Source organism: Vipera ursinii (genome assembly GCF_947247035.1).
Source record: "Vipera ursinii genome assembly, chromosome: 2".
NCBI lineage: Eukaryota > Metazoa > Chordata > Lepidosauria > Squamata > Viperidae > Vipera > Vipera ursinii.
In genome coordinates, this window is record NC_139513.1 from 72,037,261 (window position 1) to 72,060,218 (window position 22,958).

Consider the following 22,958-nt stretch of genomic DNA (forward strand, 5'->3'; position numbering starts at 1 on the left):
CTAAAAGGCAATTTTGGTGGCCATCTATGAAAAAGGACATAGAAAGCTATGTGGGTAGCTGTCAAATTTGCGCGATGGCCAAAAGACTGCAAGGGAAACCGCCAGGCCTGTTACAACCGGTGGCAAACCCCTCAGCCCCATGGAAAGAAATAGCCATGGATTTTATCGTAGAACTGCCAGAAAGTAATGGAAACACCGTAGTCTGGACTGTCACAGATCTGTTCTCTAAGCAAGTACACTTCATACCTTGCCAAAAAATCCCGACTGCAAAAGCATTAGCAAAACTTTTTGTACAGCATATTTACAGATTACACGGGGTACCACAACGCATCATATCTGACAGAGGGGTGCAATTTACATCGGCATTTTGGAAAGAATTTTTATCCCTCTTAGGAACCACCCCAGGACTGTCATCTAGTCACCATCCTCAGACAGACGGAGCTTCTGAAAGACTTAATAATATACTTGAACAATATCTGAGATGCTATATTAATTTTCAGCAGTCCGACTGGACGGACCTACTGCCTTTTGCAGAAGTAGCATATAATAATGCAGTCCACTCAAGCACAGGTTACACTCCTTTTCAAGTAGCTACAGGCCAGAGTTTCAACCCAATACCAGAACTAACCCCAAAAGAACCGATTATCCCTGATCTGAAGGAATGGATTGCTCAATTACAAAATACATGGCCAATCGTTAGGAAAGCGTTGGAAGATGCCAGAAAAGCATACAAGACACAGGCAGACAAAAAAAGAACCGATCCCACACCATTTAGGGTAGGAGAGATGGTATATTTATCCACAAAATACCTGAAATCACTCCAACCCTGTAAAAAACTAGGACCAAAATATATTGGACCCTTTCCAATTAAAAGAATCATAAACCCAGTAACAGTTGAATTAGAACTACCCAAAAATCTTAGACGAATACACCCAACCTTCCACTGCAGTCTATTAAAGAGAGAACAACAATCTCCACTACGAGAAAAAATCCCACCACCACCACCCCCCATCATGGTGGAAGGAGAACAACATTTTGAAGTGAAAGAAATCTTAGATTCCAGAAAACACCATGGAACGATACAATATTTAGTGGCATGGAAACACCTCCCCTCCTCAGAAAACGAGTGGGTTAACAAACTCCATGTTAAAGCACCTAAGTTGCTTAAGAGGTTTCATACAGAATATCCAAACAAACCAGGCTAACATTTATATGGTTTCTTTCCCCACAGATGGACTCATCTTTTTTCTGAAAGGAGAGCCGAATGTCAGAATCCATTTATATCACATTTCATAATTGTATAGGTAGAACAACGTGCTATTACTGGGGATTCTGCCATCTCTCCGAGGGGGGGGGGGAGAGGATGGTTACTGAAGCGATTTTCAAACAACAGGGGATGTTTTAATGGGGGAAGGGAGGGGGACAGACAGATCTGGTTTGTGTCTTCATTTACAACTGAAAAAGGGAAGCAATAACCATAAAACCAAGGAGAGTTCCCTTTCCCATGGAGGGACCTGACACCTAGCAACTGACGACAGCCTGACCAAATGGATGAGGGGAGGGACTGGAATGGGAATGGTTTATATAGGATTGAAATGTAACTTTTCTCAGATTCCGTCTTGTATTCCCACAATCGATTCCTTCCTAGTAAACATTTTCCTTTTGGACTAAACTTGCATCCAAGAGTTCTTATTTCCTAAGATGTGGATTGAGGTGGGTCCTGACACAGGGATTGATTGGTGAAGAATTTGTACTCTTGGCCCTAAGAAAATAGAATATACATAGGGAGGAAATCAGTCTTGACAAGTCTTTTTCAACTCCAACAACTGTCAATGTGGGCCAATTCACAGAATTCCCCCACCAGCATGGCTAGAGTCCTAATTGGCCATTCTAATCCAGTTTGAGATTAGAATGGTATGAAAGAGTGATGATGAAAGCAAGCTTTCCTCCATCTCATATCCCTTGCCATTGTTTTCTTTGGGTGCATATTACACACCCTGCACAATGAAGAATCATAACTGTCTCAAAGAAAGCCAGCAGCTAGAGAAGTGATTCCACTTGCAGAGACTTGCTATCCAGCTGATGGAAGATGCAAAGCTTGCACAGTTGTTCTGCTCACTTCCTCTAAATCATGTAGAGTTCACAATGTGCAGACATACCAACAATTTCACTTAGTAACTGATTAGGAAAAGAGCAAGTTGTTCAAGAAAATGTTTTCCTCTAGCTTTGAGTCCATGTTTGTATATGTGTCAAGGTACAAGATTAAGGCGATCCTTAATAATTTTTAAGGACTTGGAAGGTTATTTTGCTGTAGCTGATATTCCATGTACAGATGATCTTTAGTTCTATCTTTAACTTCAATTTTTAGTACAATTATTTTTGTCTCTTTTTTATTACTTTTTGCCCCATAGTTCTTTAGTTTGATTTCATCTTTATTTTCATTTTTGTCGCTACTTCTAAAATTCTTTTTACTTCATGTGAATTTGCTTTTCTTCTGCTCATTACAAAATGATTGACCTCATTTTGTAGCATTAAAATGGTGCGAACTGTTCAGCAGATAACAACTCATTGGATATTGTTGAAACATTTTTTATGTTATATTACGAATCTTTTGGTATAAGAGAAAAGAACTGAATTGGACATGGAAATAGAATAATTTGTGCTATAGAAATCCAGCTATTACTTGGCTGTTTCAAAAATTTTGATGGACAATGTCTCTTTCTAATTCTGTAATTCTACAGTTATATGTGCAATAAAAAGTAAAGGTAAAGGTTCCCCCGCATATGCATACTAGTCATTTCCAACTCTAGGGGCCGGTGCTCGTCTCTGTTTCAAAGCCGAAGAGCCAGCATTTGTCCAAGGACGTCTCCGTGGTCATGTGGCCGGCATGACTAGACGCCAAAGGCGCACGGAACGCTGTTACCTTCCCACTGTAGTGGTCCCTATTTTTCTACTTGCATTTTTACGTGCTTTCGAACTGCTAGGTTGGCAGAAGCTGGGATGAGTAACAGGCGCTCACTCTGTTACGCGGCACTCGGGATTCGACCTGCCAAACTGCCGACCTTCTGATCGACAAGCTCAGCATCCTAACCCACTGAGCCACCGCGTCCCTATATATGTGCAATATGTACCTCCAATACTTCCATTCTGTGATTCTGTGATTCATATTTAAATTCAGAAGAGAATTTCATAGAAAATCATCTCTAAGAAGTCCCAAATATGCTTTTCCACAAGGCAACTGTACTTTCTTTTTTCTCTTTGAAGACGTTTCACTTCTCATCCAAGAAGCTTCTTCAGCTCTGTTCAGTTCTGTTCTTGGATGAGAAGCGAAACATCTTCAAAGAGAAAAAAGAAAGTCCAGTTGCCTCATGAAAAAGCACCTTTGGGACAAACATGACTTGGATGACTGAGAATCTCCATAGACATCTCTAAGAAGGTTGAAATTATTTTCAGCCATTATATGAGAGACAAAATCCAGACCACAGATTTGAAAAGAACCACACATCCAAGAATTTATCAAATTGTGCAGGGTGTGAAATTCTATGTTACACAATTTTCCTTTAATCTAGAGCAGGGTGTCAGACTGCCGGCCTGCGGGCCAGTTGCATCATACGGAGACGACGCCCACCCCAGCTCTGGCAATGCAAAAAAAGTCACAATACGCCATGACACATCATGTGACGTGGCGAGTTTGACACCTGTGATCTAGAGGATGTATGTGCTGCCATTTTTCACATTCAGATATATTCTCAAGTTCTGAATGGCTTCCTATAGCAATTCCTTTTATGGTCATTTTCATTTTGTATGTGTTTGTTCAGACAATTGAACTCCTGCATGAGCTGGTATATTGGCATAGATTAGGTTGATGAAATGAAGCCAGATGAAAGTGCTCTGATTTCTGCAATTTCAGGTTTGTGGAAGGCCACTGTCCACAGATACATTGGTGTGTCAAAGTCCTTATTATCCATCTGAAAATAAAATGGGACATATCTATGGGAACCTGAGGGTCTTGATGGATGGAGTTCTGGGGCAGAAGACATTTCGTATCCGCTACTACCCTAAGCCGGTCATTGATCTCTTTCCCCATGAAAATCACTTATATGAACTCCAACAAGGAGAGGACAAGATTGAAATAACTGTAAGTATGAGGCTTCCCTGTCCCAAAAATTTAGCAAGGAAGGCTCTGCAGCCTCGGGAGAATGAGAGCTAATTCAAAATCTGTTCAACTGGTCTGATACTTATGTACCTTTGTCCACTTGAATGATATACTTGCATGAACAGTGTAACATCAGTAACTTGGACTATGCTGGTTAAGTCACTTAAATGTTCTTCTGCGGGAATATTAAAGTTTTTGCTCATGCGTGCTGCTTCAGATCCAATAATCCTCTCTAGTATTTCATTGTTGACATTTGTATGCTTTCCCATTAGTATATATTGACTCAAATTCAAGTCAGTTCACAGTGTACATTAGAAGTCAGCATCTTTCAAAAATTACATGGAAGAGATACTCCAGGCTTGGATGAACAGAGCATCCTTGACTTTTCAGACCTTTGTATGTAAGCCTGAAAAATGGTGGTGCTACTTTAAGCATGGTCATTAAAGTTTAATGAGAGAGTCTGAAAAAACTTGGGCTGTTTTAAAGAATACAGAGAGGGGCTCTGAGATCGGAAGCACTTCTTTTGGTTCATTTTTGAGGGCTGTACAGCCCTAATATACATTGTCGAGAGTAACCAATTAAAGTCAGTTCACAGAAATTGTGAAAGAACTATAGTTTACAGTCTTCCAAGGGCTAGATATTAATGGGAAATAATTGTGAGAAAATGCCTCACTCACAAAACAAGGAAATGGAGGTGGTGACTTAAGGTACTTTGAGAATATACAACATAAATTGCTTATTTTTTGTATTAAGAAATTTGTATGTAGAATTCAGTGCAAGATTATTTAGGACACTGGGTGGAACTGAGATATACATCCAATAGACCAGGGGTGTCAAACTCAATTTCATTGAGGGCCGCATCAGCATTGCGGTTGCCCTCAGGGGGCCGGGTGGGTGTAGCCTGGGTGGGCATGGCCTACTGGGTGGGCATGGCTAAAGTGCGTATGGCCTACTGGGTGGTCATGGCCAGCTCTACATCGTTGGCATCAAGGGTGCCTATGGGGGCCTGGGCAGGAGTGGGACAGATCTGAAGGTCTCTGGCAGGAGGAGGGTCTCATGGCCAGGGCCAAGGCAGTGGGGGCCGTTCCCTCACTGTTTCCAGGATGGCTTCGCGGGTCGCATGAAACCACTTCACAGGCTGGATCTGGCCCCCGGGCCTTGTGTTTGACATGTCTGCAATAGACAGTGCTGATGAGTAGGATTGACCCTCGTCTGTAATCAAGTATTTTACATTTCTCTGCACAGCATAAGGGACTGGATGCTCTGGCAGACTGCATGAACATTTCTATGTCAGTGGCTGGTACAGATTGCTACCTCAGTATACTGAAGAATCAGGTGACCTGCCAAATACCCAACCACCTGAACTTCCCTGGGGATGATTTGCCAGTACAGGTATAGAAAAAAAATCCTTTGCAATCAGAGCTAATGTTATGACTTAATTCTTCTCTTTGAACCTCAGCCTAGCCCTTCTCAGCCTTTCCATCCTACTTATCCAGTAGCTACAAAACTCATGGGCAATCAAGCATGCTAGAAATTACCCACATCCCTGTTAGTATTTCCACGCAATTTCTTTGCAGCCTGCTTGCATCTATTTCTTTTTTATATAATAGTTTTTATTGAAATTTAAAATTACAAAGATAAAAAACTAATGCAAACAAGGATAATGTAAACAAACAAAAAAACAAAAAGAAAGTGCAAAGAGAGAAAGAAGGCAGGGAGGGGAAAGGGGGAAAGATACCTAAAAAAAGAAGAAAGAACTAACTTCCACATTCCTCAAGACCTGGTTTGATGGGTTAGGGCAGGGGTTTTAATATGTTTTTAATTACCCGTATATACTTGAGTATAAGCCGACTCGAGTATAAGCCGAGACCCCCAATTTCACCCCCCAAAACTGGAAAAAGTTGGTGACTTGAGTATAAGCCGATCCGCCGTTCTGCAAGCCTCCGCCGCCGGCTGCTACGTTCCGCAGCGGAAAGAAGCAGGCAGGCTGCTTCGTTCCGCAGCGGAAAGAAGCAGGCAGGCTGCTTCTTTCCGCTGCGGAAAGAAGGCTGCTTCTTTCCGCTGCGGAAAGAAGGCTGCTTCTTTCCGCAGTGGAAAGAAGCAGCCTGCTTCGTTCAGGCTGCTTCGTTCCGCAGCGGAAAGAAGCAGGCAGGCTGCTTCGTTCCGCAGCGGAAAGAAGCAGGCAGGCTGCTTCGTTCCGCAGCGGAAAGAAGCAGGCAGGCTGCTTCTTTCCGCTGCGGAAAGAAGGCTGCTTCTTTCCGCAGTGGAAAGAAGCAGCCTGCTTCGTTCAGGCTGCTTCGTTCCGCAGCGGAAAGAAGCAGGCAGGCTGCTTCGTTCCGCAGCGGAAAGAAGCAGGCAGGCTGCTTCGTTCCGCAGCGGAAAGAAGCAGGCAGGCTGCTTCTTTCCGCTGCGGAAAGAAGGCTGCTTCTTTCCGCAGTGGAAAGAAGCAGCCTGCTTCGTTCAGGCTGCTTCGTTCCGCAGCGGAAAGAAGCAGGCAGGCTGCTTCTTTCCGCAGTGGAAAGAAGCAGCCTGCTTCGTTCAGGCTGCTTCGTTCCGCAGCGGAAAGAAGCAGGCAGGCTGCTTCGTTCCGCAGCGGAAAGAAGCAGGCAGGCTGCTTCTTTCCGCTGCGGAAAGAAGGCTGCTTCTTTCCGCAGCGGAAAGAAGCAGCCTGCTTCGTTCAGGCTGCTTTGTTCCGCAGCGGAAAGAAGCAGGCAGGCAAGGCACGGAGATCCGGAGACCTGCCGACGTTTGGGGAGGTTTGGGGAGGAGATCCGGAGACCTGCTGACGTTTGGGGAGGTTTGGGCACCTCCCCAAACCTCCCCAAACGTCGGCAGGTCTCCGGATCTCCGTGCCTTGCCTGCCTGCTTCTTTCCGCTGCGGAAAGAAGCAGGCAGGCAAGGCACGGAGATCCGGAGACCTGCCGACGTTTGGGGAGGTTTGGGGAGGTGCCCAAACCTCCCCAAACGTCAGCAGGTCTCCGGATCTCCGTGACCTGCCTGCCTGCTTCTTTCCGCAGCGGAAAGAAGCAGGCAGGCAAGGCACGGAGATCCGGAGACCTGCCGACGTTTGGGGAGGTTTGGGGAGGTGCGCGCGCACCTCCCCAAACCTCCCCAAACTTCGGCAGGTCTCCGGACGGCGGCTGCTTGGGAGAGGTGCGCACAATCCCGGAAGCACCAAAGCCTCGGCCGCGCACAAGTCCTCGGTAAGTTTTTTTTGTTGACTGGAGTATAAGCCGAAGTGGAATTTTTCAGCCCAAAAAGTGGGCTGAAAAATTCGGCTTATACTCAAGTATATACGGTATTGTTTTAAATTTGGGCACTATATTTAATTGTTTTTTAACTTTTGTATTCTGCTTTTATATTTATTGCCCTGTACACTGCCCTGAGTCCTTTGGGAGAAGGGCGGTATAAAAATATAATAAATAAAATAATTAAATAAAATAAAGTATAAACATTTTCAATTGCTTAAGACCTTCTGTAATATTTGAACCAAAACTCTCTTCATCCCATATTTCATCTTTTATCTATTGGCAAATATAAACTTTATTTTTTGATCTTAATCAGAAAATATCCATTAAAAGCTACCAGAAATAACAATACATATATTTTAACTTTAAACAAGTAAGTCAATTTCATAATTCTTTCCGGTTCTTTACACGATACTTTGTAATTTTCTAAAAATTCTTCTTCTTTTTAATCAACAAAAATAAAATACAGAACAGAAAAACATTCAACACTAACAGTGAAAAGAAAAAAAATGAGTCCAAGAAAAAGAAAATCCAAAATGTCAAATAGGTCTAACATTAAACATTAAGAATCCACCCTAATTGGATGCTGAAAAATAAATATAGAAAAATGAATAGGTTCTTCTCTCCTTACATAACAGGTTTAGAAATAGTTATAAGCTTTCCCTTCCATATTGAACAAAAATGATATTATTAAATAAACAAATATTCCATATGTGGAAATCTATGTGTCTAGTAATCATATCACCCCAACATCTAATTATATATGTAAAAGAAAACAACAGTCAATAGGTTAGCCTAAAAGTTACAGTAATCTTCAAATCCCTTTGCTAACCAGTCTCTTATAAAGTTGTTTAATCCATTGTCTCTAATTAAGGCAGTTAGTTTTGCCATGTCTGCTAATTCAATCATTTTTAAAATCAACTCTTCAACAGTTTGTATCTTTTTTCTTTCCAATGCTTAGCAAATACTGTACAATCCTCCTAGCAGTCACCATGTAAAAAAGTTGTTCTTCCTATGCCTTATCTTTAAACAAATATTTAGAACCCAATCTTTCAAACAATCAAGAAAAAATCCATTAAGATCTGCTAGAAATAACAAACTGAAATATTAATCTTTAATCCCTTCAAATGATGTGCTACAAATTAATTTCTTATAATCTTCTCTTCATGTCCTCTCAAATATAATATCATAGCTTATCACCCTCTCTAAAAATACTGCAAAACTCTGCTTCCCATCTTATCCACAGACAAATCTTTAAAACCCAGTCAGTCCTAGTTAAGAAAAACCGATTAAAAGCTGTTAAATAGGAGAGGCATATGCAACCTAACCTTGATCAAATAGGCCCACTTTATAAATCTTAGTTTTGTTTTAAGGGTCTTGATTATTCCTTTTAGGTAACGTCTCAAAAGCTGATTTCTTTTTCTTTCCTCAAGAACCCCTTCATAGGTATAGCACATCTCTTCTATAAATCCTGAGTAAGAAAATTGTTTTCTTAACTCACTTTTCTGAATTAAGATCTATGTATCCAAGTATTTGTGTGTCCCTTTTAACTATTTAAACCTCAGCCAGTTTCATTTGTTAGTTTTGTATAACATCTTTGTCAATATCAGTCTTCTATCTTGTCAATTTTAAATTCATATCCATCCTGATTTTCAGCTATATCATCTTCTATCTCTTCTTTTAAGCCAATTTTTATTGTATCAGACCAAATATCCTTAAATTCTTCCAGAGCTAAAAAATTTTTTCTCTGTTCTGTATTAGCAGGAATTCTCCTTTAATTATGAGGGCAATTTGGAAGTAAACTTGTTTGGTTATCAATGACAGGCACTTGCAGATACAGAATTTTTATTATATACATTAGAAAACTACAACATCACATTACTTTTTGACATAATCACCATTCAAATTGAGGCACTTGTCATAATGTCTTACAAGATGTGAAATTCCTTAGTAGTACTTGCTCGGCCGGAAGTGGTGCCATAGAATTTTTTTTTTATTAATATTTCTATACCGCCCTTCTCCCGAAAGACTCAGGGCGGTGAACAGGGCAAGAATAAAAATACAAAATTACAAATATTAAAAAAAGATTAAATACATGCCCAATAAGAAACAATAAATACAGTACGATTAAAACCCCAATAAAACAAGAATAAAAAATCCCACCAATCCCCCATCAGGCCAGGCCGGCTTGTTTGAATAAAAATGTTTTTAGATCGCGGCGAAAGGAGCGAAGATTGGGCGCCATCCGGAGCTCTACCGGTAACTGATTCCATAGTTCTGGGGCGCCCACAGAGAAGGATCTCCCCCTGGGGGCCACCAATCGACATTCTCTGATCGGTGGCACCCTGAGGAGGCCCTCTCTGTGGGATCGCACAGGGCGAAGGGAAGTTGATGCCGGCAGCAGGTGTTCCCTAAGGTACTCCGGACCCCTGCCATGTAGGGCTTTAAAATCCTGCCAAATGTGAAGATGCCAAAGAAGTACTGCTAGTGAAGTTCATGGAGCGTGGTTCAACCATCAGTTCAGAAGTCTACTGTGAAACATAACAAACACTCAGATGAGCTATCCATAACAAGCGTCGGGGCATGCTGACTTCCGGTGTGGTGTTCGTTCACAATAATGCTCACCCGCAAACAGCTAGATGCACCCAAGAAATTTTGAAGAAGGTCCGTTGGGATGTTTTTGATCACACACACCCCCTCATAGCCCAGATTTGACACCGAGCGACTACTACTAACGAATTTCAAACCTTGTAAGACGTTATTGACAAGTGCCTCAATTTGAATGACAATTACATTGAAAACTAATGTAATGTTGTAGTTTTCTAATGTGATTGATAACCAAATGGAGGGTTTATTTCCGAATTGCCCTCGTATAATCTAATTCTTTCTCTTTGTCTCTAGTAACTAGTCTCCTCTTATTGTGTTTTTCTTTCATCCAGAGCATTTCTCAGGAAGAGATTTCTTACACTTAAACTCAGATCTTCATATATTTTAATAGGACTTTGAACAAACAATAAGAAATATTCTTTGTTTAAAATGTTCCAAAATCGTCATCCTAATCACAATTTTGGTGCTTATTTCCAAATAATTTATTATTCTATAAGTTTTTTTAAAAAATTACATAAATCTTTCACTGCAAGTTGAAGGGAAAAAAAATCACCCAGTGTAAAAACATTTGTCCTTCTGAAAGTTCTTAGTGTCCAAAAACCAATGTAAAAGCCAATTCCAATAAAAATGATTAAGAGGGGAAATGGACGAGCCCAGTGCCCTTATAAAGGGCTGCAACCGATCTTCAGAGTTCTAAAACCTGCTGGAGACTGCTAGCTTACAGTCCCATCATGAGGAGCATTTGTTAGCATGGGTGATCCTAAGTCCTTTCTTTCTCTGGAGAAGAATTCCTTCTAGCACTGATGATGTTACCTAGTTTGGTAATGAAATATCTAATGAAATCACTAAACTCAGAGAGCACCAAGGACCCCCCAGGAATTCAGAGTGTTGGTTCCTTCACTGGCTCTACCTTTTAATAGCTTGTGTGCTCAGGGTAAGATTAATGTTGATCATTAAAGTAAATTTTTAAAGAAGGCTTTATTATGTACACACCAAATGGACATTTTGGTGGCAGAATAGAGGGGAAAGTTCCCGACTTCCTTTGGCATTGATGCTTAGATGCATTTGTCACACAAAACGTTTTCCAACTTGGATTCACTAAGGATCCCTATAGTCCTTTCCTATATTCAATTTACTTTGTATCCTTAACGTTCCCAAGCAGTATGAATGTAGACAGATGCAAGTCAGGAGACAATATCCTGAAAATCTCCAAAGAGTACTAAAGCCTTTGGTTACACAATCAGTTCCAGCACTCTGGCTTTCTGCATACATTGGAAAAAAAGCAAGAGTGCTCATGCATTCATTGCCTCATTACCCACCTCCCAGATCACCCAGCTGGCAACCCAATTTAACTTTCGTTGGATTAATCTTTGCTAGCATGGTGTTTCCTCCTCTCAGATAATTGTCACAGGCATGCATTTTCTTTTGATGTGGGGCATTTCCCCCAGACCACCATTTTTTTACCTTTATCTTTTTATTGTTGTTGTTATGTCACTCTGCACCTTGCTGGTGAGTTAATCCTAAATCGATCACCATTTCAGGTGGGCAGTGGGATACTAGAGAAAAACACTTCAGACTCACACACACACACACACACACACCACACACACACACACACACACACACACACACACCATTATTGGGGGAATTACAAATTCACTCATTAGATGACCTGGGAAGGGTGGGAGATGTTACAAGGCACAGTGGCACCTTCACTGTGATAGGAAAGCAGGACAAGACATGATTTCCTGAGAATGGTCAATTATCCTTCCTTCCTTCCTTCCTTCCTTCCTTCCTTCCTTCCTTCCTTCCTTCCTTCCTTCCTTTCTTTCTTTCTTTCTTTCTTTCTTTCTCTTTCTCTTTCTTTCTCTCCCTCCATCTCTCTCTCTCTCTCTCTCTCTGTTGTGCAAGTGGGGCTGCGAGCATGGGTGCTTGCCACTCACGCAAGTGGGACTGTGAGCCCCTGCACCTGCCACTTGCACAAGTATGACTGTGAGTGCCGGTCCTTGCTGCTCATGCCCCGGCCTACCACTCATGCAGCCCAGTTGTGAATAGGCTGGAGCGTGAGCAGCAAGCACCGGCACTCACAGCCCTACTTGTGCAAGTGGCAGGTGCTCACAGTCCCACTTGCGCGTGTGACAAGCACCGGTGCTCGCAGCCCCACTTGCACAACAGGCGCCGGCACAACAGTTTCTCACAGCCCTACTTGTGCAAGTGGCAGGTGCTCACAGTCCCACTTGCGCGTGTGACAAGCACCGGTGCTCGCAGCCCCACTTGCACAACAGGCGCCGGCACAACAGTTTTTATTGTTTTTTCTCTGATCAAACTGGTCAGCTTTGCCATTTCTGCAAGTTCAGTTAATTATATAATTATTCCCCTATCTTCATCTTAGTTTGTTCTTTATCTCCATTAATAAATCCTCATATGTTTGCCATCATTTTTATCTGCTTTTTCTCTTCTATAAAAAGCTTCCTCTGTGGATGTTAGTAAGGTTAACTTTAAAAACAGTGTGGGTTTATATTTATTGTATGTTTTTAATATTAGGTTTCTCAGTGATTCTTAAAATCCATTTACTTTCACTTTGTCATCCCATAAGGTACCATTTTCACTTATTTTTATCCCGCCTTTATTATTTTTATACATACCTCAAAGAGGCATGTTTGCCTTGTACTCCTTTCTTCCTCCTACTTTCCACACAAGAACAACCCTGCAAGGTGAGTTGGGCTGAAAGAGAATGATTATTTTTCTACATTCCCAAAATCCTTACCACTAGTTTATCTCTTCAAATTTACTCTTTCACTCCACTTGTTTCAAATATCTTATTTCCTACTTCCCATATATATGCCTGTATATCCTTTTCCCCTTATGTTAATGTCCCATTCTTTGCCAGGAAATTCAATCACCTAGATTAGCACCAACCTCATCGTTTACACCAGCAGCGATGTAGGGCTTCTGCCTACATTTTAAAACTCTTGTGCAAAGATGGAAATGTGAGCTCTCCATTTCCCATGTCCTTCATTCCTTCTGCTCTCTCTGTCCCAGGTTCTGCCATTGTTCCGTGCCGATAATCACGTGTCTTTTCTTTCTTGTAGATCTGTGTAAATGGAAACTGCATAGACTTAGGATATGTGGTTGTAATCTCCCTGATCTCTCCTCTCGCTGTTGTACTCGGAGTTGTCATAGGCCTTCTGTTCCTTTCCGGCTTGGCGTTTCTATCTTTGAAATATATTCAACAGAAGAAGAAGACAGGTAACGGCAAGTTTCTTATGACTCTTTCTGGCCAGAAAAGTACAGTCGGTCCAGGTCTTCATTTATTCCCTGTAAATTCTTCACAGTAATAGCAACACTACTTTGCATTTAGTTTTAACACTTCATCAGAGAATGGGCATGTATAATAGATGGCTTAATCACTGGATTCACAAGGTGAAAAAGGGAAGAGTGGATAATGGACCAACTCTAGAACAGTGACGAGATGAATGTTGCTGGATAGACTTTTTGTTTTCTTCTTGCAGGAACTGAGAATTTAGAAAGACTTTCTAGCTTCAACAGGGACACAGTCGGAATTCCTCTTCTTCCTTCTAATACTGGATATGTGGCTTCTTCTGGTAAGAATTCATAACAGGACTTGGAATTGGTATTTTAGAGCCAATGAGACAGATCAACTTGCTAGCCATCAGTCCAATATGCTGATGCCCAAATGTGTTCAGTTGGGACACATTTATTATTTTGTTATTTTGTTCCCCAGGACTGACATTTCCCTAGTTGGAATAATTCCTTCTAAATATTTCTATAAGTAAAAATACATTGCTCAAGAACTACATAAGCTAATGCCCTTCTGGTACTATAACACTGCCCTCATTCTTCTAGTTAGTTTGATGAGAGGAACCTGCAATAGTTCATTACAATGTGAAGATACTGTCTTGCCAAAGATTCAGAAAAGGAAAAAAAATGTAACAATGAATGAACTTTGCTCACCATCTTATTCTATTTAAGAATGGCATACCCATTTTTAAACTCCTCTACAGAGAGGAACAAGTGCCATATTATGTCTTACTTTCAAAGATATGTGTGTGTGCATGTGGGGGAAAAAGATTTCTCTATTATTTACATGATATAACAATTGGAACTTGTCAGATATATACTAAGGTCTGGATTCCCAAATAGAGGGTTTGAGCCCCTTAGTAAGATCAATGACTATGTACATCTGATGAATTTCAAATAGAACGAAACTGGTCGTGCACTGCCTTCTGGCGGCCAATATAAATAAGCATTCTGTTTAATACCCTCTCCACCTTCGCTTATTGGTATTTCTGTGGCAGAGACCCCAAACAGAGGCTCTTCGGGAGTGAGATTTGGAAGCACCTCCTACACAGGCAGCAGTGATGGTTCTGCTATGCCTTTCATGCGAGTGCCTTCATACTCCATCCACAATTTTCGGCCAGAATTGTTGGAAGAAGTGAAAGATGTCCTCATTCCAGAAAAGGAGCTGATTTTGTACACAGATCAGATCATTGGGAAAGGCAAGTATCATTTCAGCCGTGACTATCAGCAATAAATCACAAAACTTTGTTATCTGTTGTTTTTTTACTGTCGTGTTGAAAGAATGCCACTTTCTCCCTGGCAGATGTTTCTTTGATTATTTCCTGTTGCTCTTCATTAGTGTCTTTGCCAGATGTTTGTTTGATTATTTCCTGTTGCTCTTCATTAGTGTCTGAGCCTCTTTGGCTAAAGCAGGAAAGCAGTAAGAAGAGAAGAGAGGATTTCCATTGTCACAAGGAATAAGTAGCATTTGAAGGGCAAGTAAAAACAAAGAAGCTAAGTAATGTGCAGGCATGCTATTGAGAGCAGGTTAGTAAGATGTTTTCCCCCACAGGACAATCTGGCAAAAAGAGCCAGGTACTTCTTAAACAAGAATTCTGAGATGTCTTAAATCTAAAACTGTCACTTCATTTAAAGTGACTATTGACTTTATTTGTACATTTTGTGCTATAGCCCTTTATCCAAGACGCTCAGAAATAAAAAAATGTTTGGGGGCTGTTGCCCCCACTTAAAGTGCAATCCAAATTGTCAACTGGCATGAAAATCTCTGCTACCACTGTAAACCCCCATTTCTTACTTCTGCTGTGTTTGGCCTTGCTGACGAATGGAAGAGGCCTGATCTCCTGTGTGATGATGGTTAACTTTCCTACAATTGGTGGATTCCTCCAGCTTTGCTGCCCTCCCCTCTTCCTGACATCATCAGCCAATGGGAAGAATCCCACCCATCAGAATATGTTATGGAGGTTGGGGCGGGGCTTGAGGTCTTAATCATGATCTCTGTCATTTTCCCCATATAAAGGCAAAAGTTAATGTTACAGGATTTATAATTGCACAAATGCTCATGAAATTCCCCCCCCCCAAAAGAATGACACACACACACACAAAAAACCAGCCAGTCATGGGTGACGAGCACTATGACCATGCTCAAGGCACAGTTTCTGTACTTTGCACACACCCCATACCCCTTATCCTCACTAAGCTACTGTATACAGTTCAGATAAGCTGAGGAGTTCTGTATGGCCAAGAAAGAGGGCAGAGATCAGCACTCTTAGAGACCTGTGGAGGTGGCTGTTTCCGGGGAAGCGAGACTCTTCTGCATGCTCACAGCCTTCTTCGTTGCCCTTATTGCAAGCAAAGCAAAATAAGGAATGACAGAAAATGAAGACTGCTCAGGAATTGGAGTGAAGATGGAAGATTGTCTATGAAATTGAGATTTTATTCCAAATGACACAATTTATGGCAAAAACATAATTGCATAAATTATTTACATTGTTGTAAACAGTTTAGATTCAGATTTAGTAGATATTCAGGTTTAATGGACACCCGGTTCTCCTGAGTGGTCCATTTAATCAAAGGTTTTCTGGCCTATACTGTACTAGTTCACTGAAGAATTAGTCTTGGTGCCAAATCAAAGTGGAAAGCACTGTGAAATTCTGAGAGGAACTGAAAGAAAAGGCATTTGTTGTTGCCATACTCTTATGATTTCTTCATTACAATCTAAATCAACTTGAAAAGCAGTATAATATATCTCGCTGCTCTTGAGCACAAATATCTATTTCTCTGTTCAACCCAACAAGATTAAGTGTCAAGAACAGGAAATGTTTGTCAAACGCAACCTTTTTTCCATTGTTTTAAATTATCTGCTTACTTTTAAACCAACCAGATTTGTTTACTGTTTTTGATTTCCAAAGTCTAGAGATCTGGATTTACTTACTCAAACTAGGCCCCAGTTCTTTCATTTCTGTTTATTTTCCATGAATTCCAAACATTCCATTTAATTCCACTGCATCCTCGTGTCAGGAAATGCCTGGTTCTTCCAACTTTTAAAGTTCCTCATTCCTTCACTCTTTAGATCATTATAAGCCTGTGCAGATTATCCTGGACTGTTTAGTTCATACCAAAATTTAGAATAGCATATATCTTTCTTACATTAAATGAGCACATCATTTTAAACCATCTCCCAGAAATCAATTTCTTTTTGTGAAAAAATAAAATAGAAATTGACATTTCTTCACTGATATTTTCTAATAAGAACTCCAATTTGGCTTTTTTAAATTTATTGTAATGGTACAATAGCTTTTTCCTGCATTCTTACAGCACTGAAATACCTTTTCAGTAACTGCAGTATACTGTATGTGTCTCAGTATGCACATATTTATTTTATTGCTGTGATATTTTTACTGTTTGATCACTTATAATAAGGTTAATAGGATAAAATCCTTCTGTAATTCTTGGGGTTTGTGTTGATTGTAGAATACGGTTAATCTGGGGGGCAGGGTCAAGACAGGTCAAGACACTTTGGAGGTTTGCATCCAAAAGCCGTATTATAATTCAATGATAACATGCATATTTATTGGATTTCCAAAAGGATCTCAGCTATATAGCCTGTCTTTACCATACAGATCAAAACTTTAAAAATATAAACTGAATAATAGTTGTTAACAGAGCCGTACTACTTCATGGAATTTAGGTTCTATCATGTAGAAAAAAACATAAAATATCTGAAGAGTAATTATTAGAAAACATCAGTTTTAAAAATAAATATGGTTTCTTCTTCACAAGGGTAATAACTTTCACTGAACATAAATGACTAAAATGTTTATACTTCCTAAAGTTCTGTTTCAGATATTCCATCCATTTCTTCTACTTGGTTTTATGTTTGACAAAATCTTCATTCATTTCTAGCATATACTTTCTTGGTCTTCCAGACCTTACCTTTACTTACATCTATTCCATGTAATTTTCATTTTTCTCACAATGGTTTTGATAGTTGAAGTTGCTAGCTAGAAATGTTTAGAAGGTTTTTTTTTACAGCTTTCATTTTACCTTCATTTATAGGTGTTCTGAGAACTGATTAGAAGAGCCCATGATTGCTAAAGTAGACAGAATAACAACCACAATCTGAAAGATTAGAAGGAGCAAATGATTGGTTCACATCTTTATGTGGCTAATTATTAACCTAAAAGAATCAATCCACCTTTTTATCCTTATTAATAGTTTTACAGTAAAGAAAGTAAAGTTTACAGTTAAGAAATAAAAGAAAATTTACACTGATTGAATTTGAAGGGTGCCCAAACGTCTATATTCTCTTGTTTTGAACCTGTAATTAGCTAGGCAAAGATAATAAGTATGAAATTAAAATATACACAAAGATGTTGTGTTGAACTTTGTACCATGTAGATATTTTATCAGTTTCTTTCACTTAGGAAATCACTGAAATATATACTTTGATTAGCGTGCTTACACTTGACTATACAAACAGGCAAAAGTATGATGATGTGTAGGCATATTAAATTGGATAAAGTTAAAAGCAAATTAGATACTTTAAAAGTGAGACAAATTTATATTGTTAAATAATATGTTTGAGTATAAATATAATTGGATATAAATTGTGTTGGTGCTGGAATGTTGTTAGGGCAGTACGTCTCTGAAAATAAAAATATATATTTTTATTTCAAATATATTTTTAAAGCTTAAAACTTTATAGTATTGTGTTTGATGTAAAGACATTTCCAGCACAGAAAAAGGTTATATAGCTTCTGGGTTTGCTAATGTCCATCTTAGTGCCTGTACGTAAACCGTTTTTTCCCCCCATCTAGGGCATTTTGGGAGTGTTTACCATGGAACTTACATCGATTCATCCCAGAGAGAGATTCCGTGTGCTGTTAAATCCCTAAACAGTAAGTAATTTATTTTATTTTATTTTATTTTATTTTAATTCCATTTATATCCCGCCCTTCTCCGAAGACTCAGGGCGGCTTACAAGCTTAGCAGTAGCCTTCATTCTATGTATATGCCTGCTTATTAGGGCTTTCACACACACCCCCAAGCGGCATTATTACAAAGTCAGCTTAATTGCCCCCAACAATCTGGGTCCTCATTTTACCTACCTCGGAAGGATGGAAGGCTGAGTCAACCTTGAGCCTGGTGGGACTCGAACCTGCACTAATTGCAGGCAGCTGGTGTTACTTAAGGAGGCATTAGCCCACTGCTCCACCAAGGCTCTTATCCAATTCATCTTCCTTCTATGAAACAAGTGGCTCTGTTTATTAACCTGGAAAAGAAATCAAGGGATCAGAGGCTCATGATAGAGTAAAGAAGAATTTTTGTAGCTCAAGGTTGAAATAAGAGCTCTTTGGTGTTCTTGAGCTTGGTTGTTTTCTTGCAGATGTTTCATTATCAAACTAGGCAACATCATCAGTGCTATAATGATGTTAACTAGTCTGGGTAATGAAACCCCTGCAAGAAATCAACCAAGCTTACAGAGCACTAGGGACCCCCGCTCATGATAGAGTTTGAGACACAATAATGTCTTGTTTCAAAAAATAGTGTTCCATAATTTATAAGGAGTCAGTCTGGTTTAGTGGTCTAAGGCATAAAACTAGAAAGCAGGATACCATGAATTCTTGTTTCCTCCCTGTTAAATAGCGGGAATGATGGCGCAGGAATGAAGATGCGTAACTGAGTACAGGGTAACTCATCGTTTATTTCATGCAGAAACTGTACTGAGGAAATGGCTGCAACTAGCCGCAATATATAGTCTAGCCCCTAGGCGGCAGCCAATAGGTTTGAATCAACCATTGCCGCCTGGAGATAGCCAATTGCAGCACAGGAGACTTGTAGTCTGGGTTGCTGGAGAGCCGTTAGCTGCTCCAGCAACCCACGTGGTATTCCTCAAGAGCCCAGTACATAACACTCCCCCCCATGTTTTTGTCAAGAATTAACACTAACTTGAATACATACATACATGCATATGTACATGCACACATTCATACATATTATAAAAGGACAGTCTCTTCCATCTTGGCATATACAACTTCTATGGACTTGTGCTGTCCTGCTTGATCGCTTATTTTATCCTGTGAGAAGTTTGTGCCACTTCACTGAGCAAAGAGGCGTCATGTACCCGGCGCTAGACTAGAGCTAGAGCAGATTCTGTATTAAAGGCAAAAATAAACCCTGAGATAACTTTTAAGGAGGCACAGGGATGTTGGGGAGCATTGAGTTTCTCTGCATTCTTCTTAAGTTTGTTCTGTAACATAGTACAAGGAGATGGTCTTAGGGCCTTTCCCACTTCATCTTGGCACTATGCAAACATGCCAGTGTTAAATTAGTGTTTTCCCCTCCAGCCAGCAACAGTCAATGGCAGTTTAAGGGCTTGTCACACTTCTAGCTGCTGGTGGCAGTGTAGTCAGCTAACCAAAAAGGGGGCAGGATGAGCCAGGTATTTATGGTCATTTTGAACTGCTGACTGCCTGCTTCTTCCCAACAGAGTTGGCCCTCTCACTCTGTTCTTTTTCTTCTGGAGGGGGGAAACAGGCCACAGCTGCCAGCAGACTTCTGAACCAACAGCTAACTGAAAAGCATAGTATACCCACTCTCTTGTCTGCTCTGGTGTCTCCTTTTGTCTGAGTCAATCCAGTAAGTTTGACTATACCTACACTCAAAACAACAACACCAGGTAGTTCATCCCCAATTCTAGGAAGGGGTACATTTAAAAGAACAAGGTTTGCCTGCTTCTTGTCTGATCGGTAGGTTTGGGGAGGTGGTAGGTTTTGACAGAAACTTAACCCCATGAGTCTAGCTATCTTTCAAGGCATCCATCAAACCCAACAATCTTGTGATGTCTTGTCAGCTGAGGAAGGATAACAAAGCCAGAGAATGTAATCAGGATTGCTTAACACTTCATGCATGCCCAAATCCAGAATCCACCATTTGAGTGCAAGCCAGAAAAGAAATTATAGGGGAATTGACAATAGGGGAAATACATTTTGTTCTGACATATGGGCAGATGGATAGCACATTAACCAGGTCATGGCAAATGGCCCTTAATTTTAAAACTACTTAATCAGTAATTTTAGTGGCATTTTCTGCAACAGAGTTTTGTTTCCAGTTTGCAATGCCCTAGCAATCATTGTTTTTGAATACAGCTTGGAATAGGAGTGGGGACGTACCAATGCACTCGACTTTAAAATAATAAAAGCGAAATACAAATAAATAAATAAAATAAATAAAATCTTCAGCTCCCAGCTCAGCGTTTATAAGATAACACCATTAAAGTATCTCTGGAGAAGCTCTTAAGAAGAGAAAGAACTAGTTCTAAACTGAGGGTTGGCCTAGGGCAGGGGTAGACAACCTCGGCTCTTTTATGACTCATGGACTTCAACTCCTAGAATTCCTGAGTCAGCTATGCTGACTCAGGAATTCTGGGAGTTGAAGTCCATGAGTCATAAAAGAGCCGAGGTTGCCTACCCCTGCCCTAGGGAAATAATAATTCTCTAATAATTGGAATTAAGCCTTAAATCAACACCAGGCAATCCATGGAGCCAGTAGTCCTTTCAAACGTAAAAAGTGGAGATGACTATGAGCCAACCCAGTCCAGTATTATAATGTGTGCTTGTTTTTTTTTTTTTTACTCTGGCAATGTCTTCCATCCTTATTCACATTGGCAGACTTGATGGAAGCTAGAAAAGGCTGCTTTCTGTGTCTCTCTCCTTCGCCTAAGAACAATGTGCTGTTTTTCCCAATATGCTTGCAAGATCACTTCTCTGATACTTTTGCTCACAGTTTCACAATTACTTAAGTCCCAGAGAGGGAAAAAAAACAGTTGCCATTAAGAATATTGCTCCAATCTCTTCATTTTTTCCCTCTTAGGAATTAATGACTTGGAGGAAGTGGAAGAATTCCTGAAGGAAGGGATTCTGATGAAGAGCTTCCATCACCTCCATGTCCTTTCTCTCATTGGGATCACCTTGCCTAAGGAAGGTCTCCCCCTGGTGGTTCTACCTTATATGAAGCACGGAGATCTCCGACATTTTATCCGTTCAGAGCAGAGGGTATGTGGTGCCAGATCTTGGGATCCCTTTTTGAGCGACACTCAGTGCCAGCCACTTTCCTGTTCCTGAATCGTCCCTTGGTTTGGAGTTGCTTGTCTCTTCTTTGCAAAACGAAATTGTTTTTAAGAAGAGCTTGCCCAGAGATGAGGAATTCAGCCCTTTCTTATCTCTTTCAGTTGTGGAGTGCTTTTGTTTCATTTGTGACATACTCACCCATGTGCTCCTACAGACTTTACAGAGCTTTCTGGTGAATCAGTGCAGGCTTTGCACATTTTTCCTGTTAAAAACCACCATGCTGGTGCAAAGAGTGGGGCTGCCTGTTGGATGCAGCCGTCCTTAAATCTATCCTGCCGCATTGTAAGCTTTGTAAGGTAAATCTTTTAAGTAAGGTTTCAGAAAGACACATAAAAGAAACTAACCTTCTTATCAGTGGTACTTTCTGTTGATGAAACAAGAGATGGGAGCTCTGGGTTTTCAGAAGAGAGGTTGTTTAGCTGTGGGTCTTTCTGCTGTCCCTGAGACAGGCAGAACAGCAGGAACATGAGCTGATGTCTAATGCAGTTTCCTCCACGTAATCAGCACAGAACAAGTGGCTGAAAGATGCTGGCGTCTTTCAGTCTCTCGTTTTCCTCTGGAGAAACATACAGAGGTAGCATTCTTACTGTTGGCAGGCTTCTCCTCTGCCTCCAATCTATTGCAATTGTGGCTGTGGCAAGATGTATCTTATAAACATTTTCTCACAACATTATTTTTAAGGAACTGTCCATATAAGCTTCACCTTATATTTTTATTGCAGTTGGGCCTTGAAAAAGGAATGATTCCCAGCTCATCTCTTCTGTTCCTCATTTCATTCCTGTTGTAAACATACTGTGAAATATTAGGCAGTTGGCAATTGCCACTTGTGATGTACTGCTGATCAGCTCAAAAATGCCTCCCCCTTGCTTGATGAAAATGGATATTTTGTCTTGCAGGTGGCTTTGAGCTTAAACACATCAGCCAAACTTTGCAGAGGAGTGCAATATTAAGAACCCAAATTTAGCCGATAACAACAAGATGTATCCTCACTTTTCTTTGCAGCTGTTATGTTTAAATCCAGGATCACATGCAAACATTATTCATGGGGAAAAGGCAATAGGTTAAGCATGGGACATTTCTTTTGAGTATGTGCAAGGCAGTGAATGTTTCTGACCACTAGGGGGCCATGCAGGCACACTGAAAGAGAGGGTTGTAATCTGTGGAGGAAATTTCAGAAGGCTCTTCCTACCACTCTCAATTCTGGGTGTTATATTGCCAAGCGGTGAGCAAGTGTCTGCTTTGCCATGTGTGCACAGAGCAGAGAAGATTCCCCTGGCCCCAATTCCACTGTTTATATTGATAGGCGTGGGTTCTTTGTCATCTTTCATATGTGAATGGGATACACTCAGTTTCTCAGCCAAATTTCTTAGAAAATTTGTCCAGTATCTGAAGCAGCCTTGAAATTAACTTCAGCTGTGTTATCTTGTGGGAACCACAAGCAAGCAGCTCTGCTCTCTGGAGGTGCATAAACTTCAAAGCCAGATGGAAAATGCATTG

General features: G+C 40.6%; 1 protein-coding gene across 1 annotated transcript in view; it reads left to right on the top strand.

Annotated features, from left to right (window-relative positions):
• Positions 1-22,958, top strand: part of MST1R (macrophage stimulating 1 receptor) — a 70,593-nt gene that overhangs the window by 44,389 nt on the left and 3,246 nt on the right. The window contains exons 11-17 of the mRNA XM_083351434.1: positions 3,911-4,138; positions 5,402-5,548; positions 13,104-13,260; positions 13,524-13,616; positions 14,331-14,531; positions 18,150-18,230; positions 21,205-21,386. Of these exons, the coding sequence (XP_083207560.1) occupies positions 3,911-4,138; positions 5,402-5,548; positions 13,104-13,260; positions 13,524-13,616; positions 14,331-14,531; positions 18,150-18,230; positions 21,205-21,386 (1,089 nt within the window). The remainder of the gene's footprint in view (positions 1-3,910; positions 4,139-5,401; positions 5,549-13,103; positions 13,261-13,523; positions 13,617-14,330; positions 14,532-18,149; positions 18,231-21,204; positions 21,387-22,958) is intronic.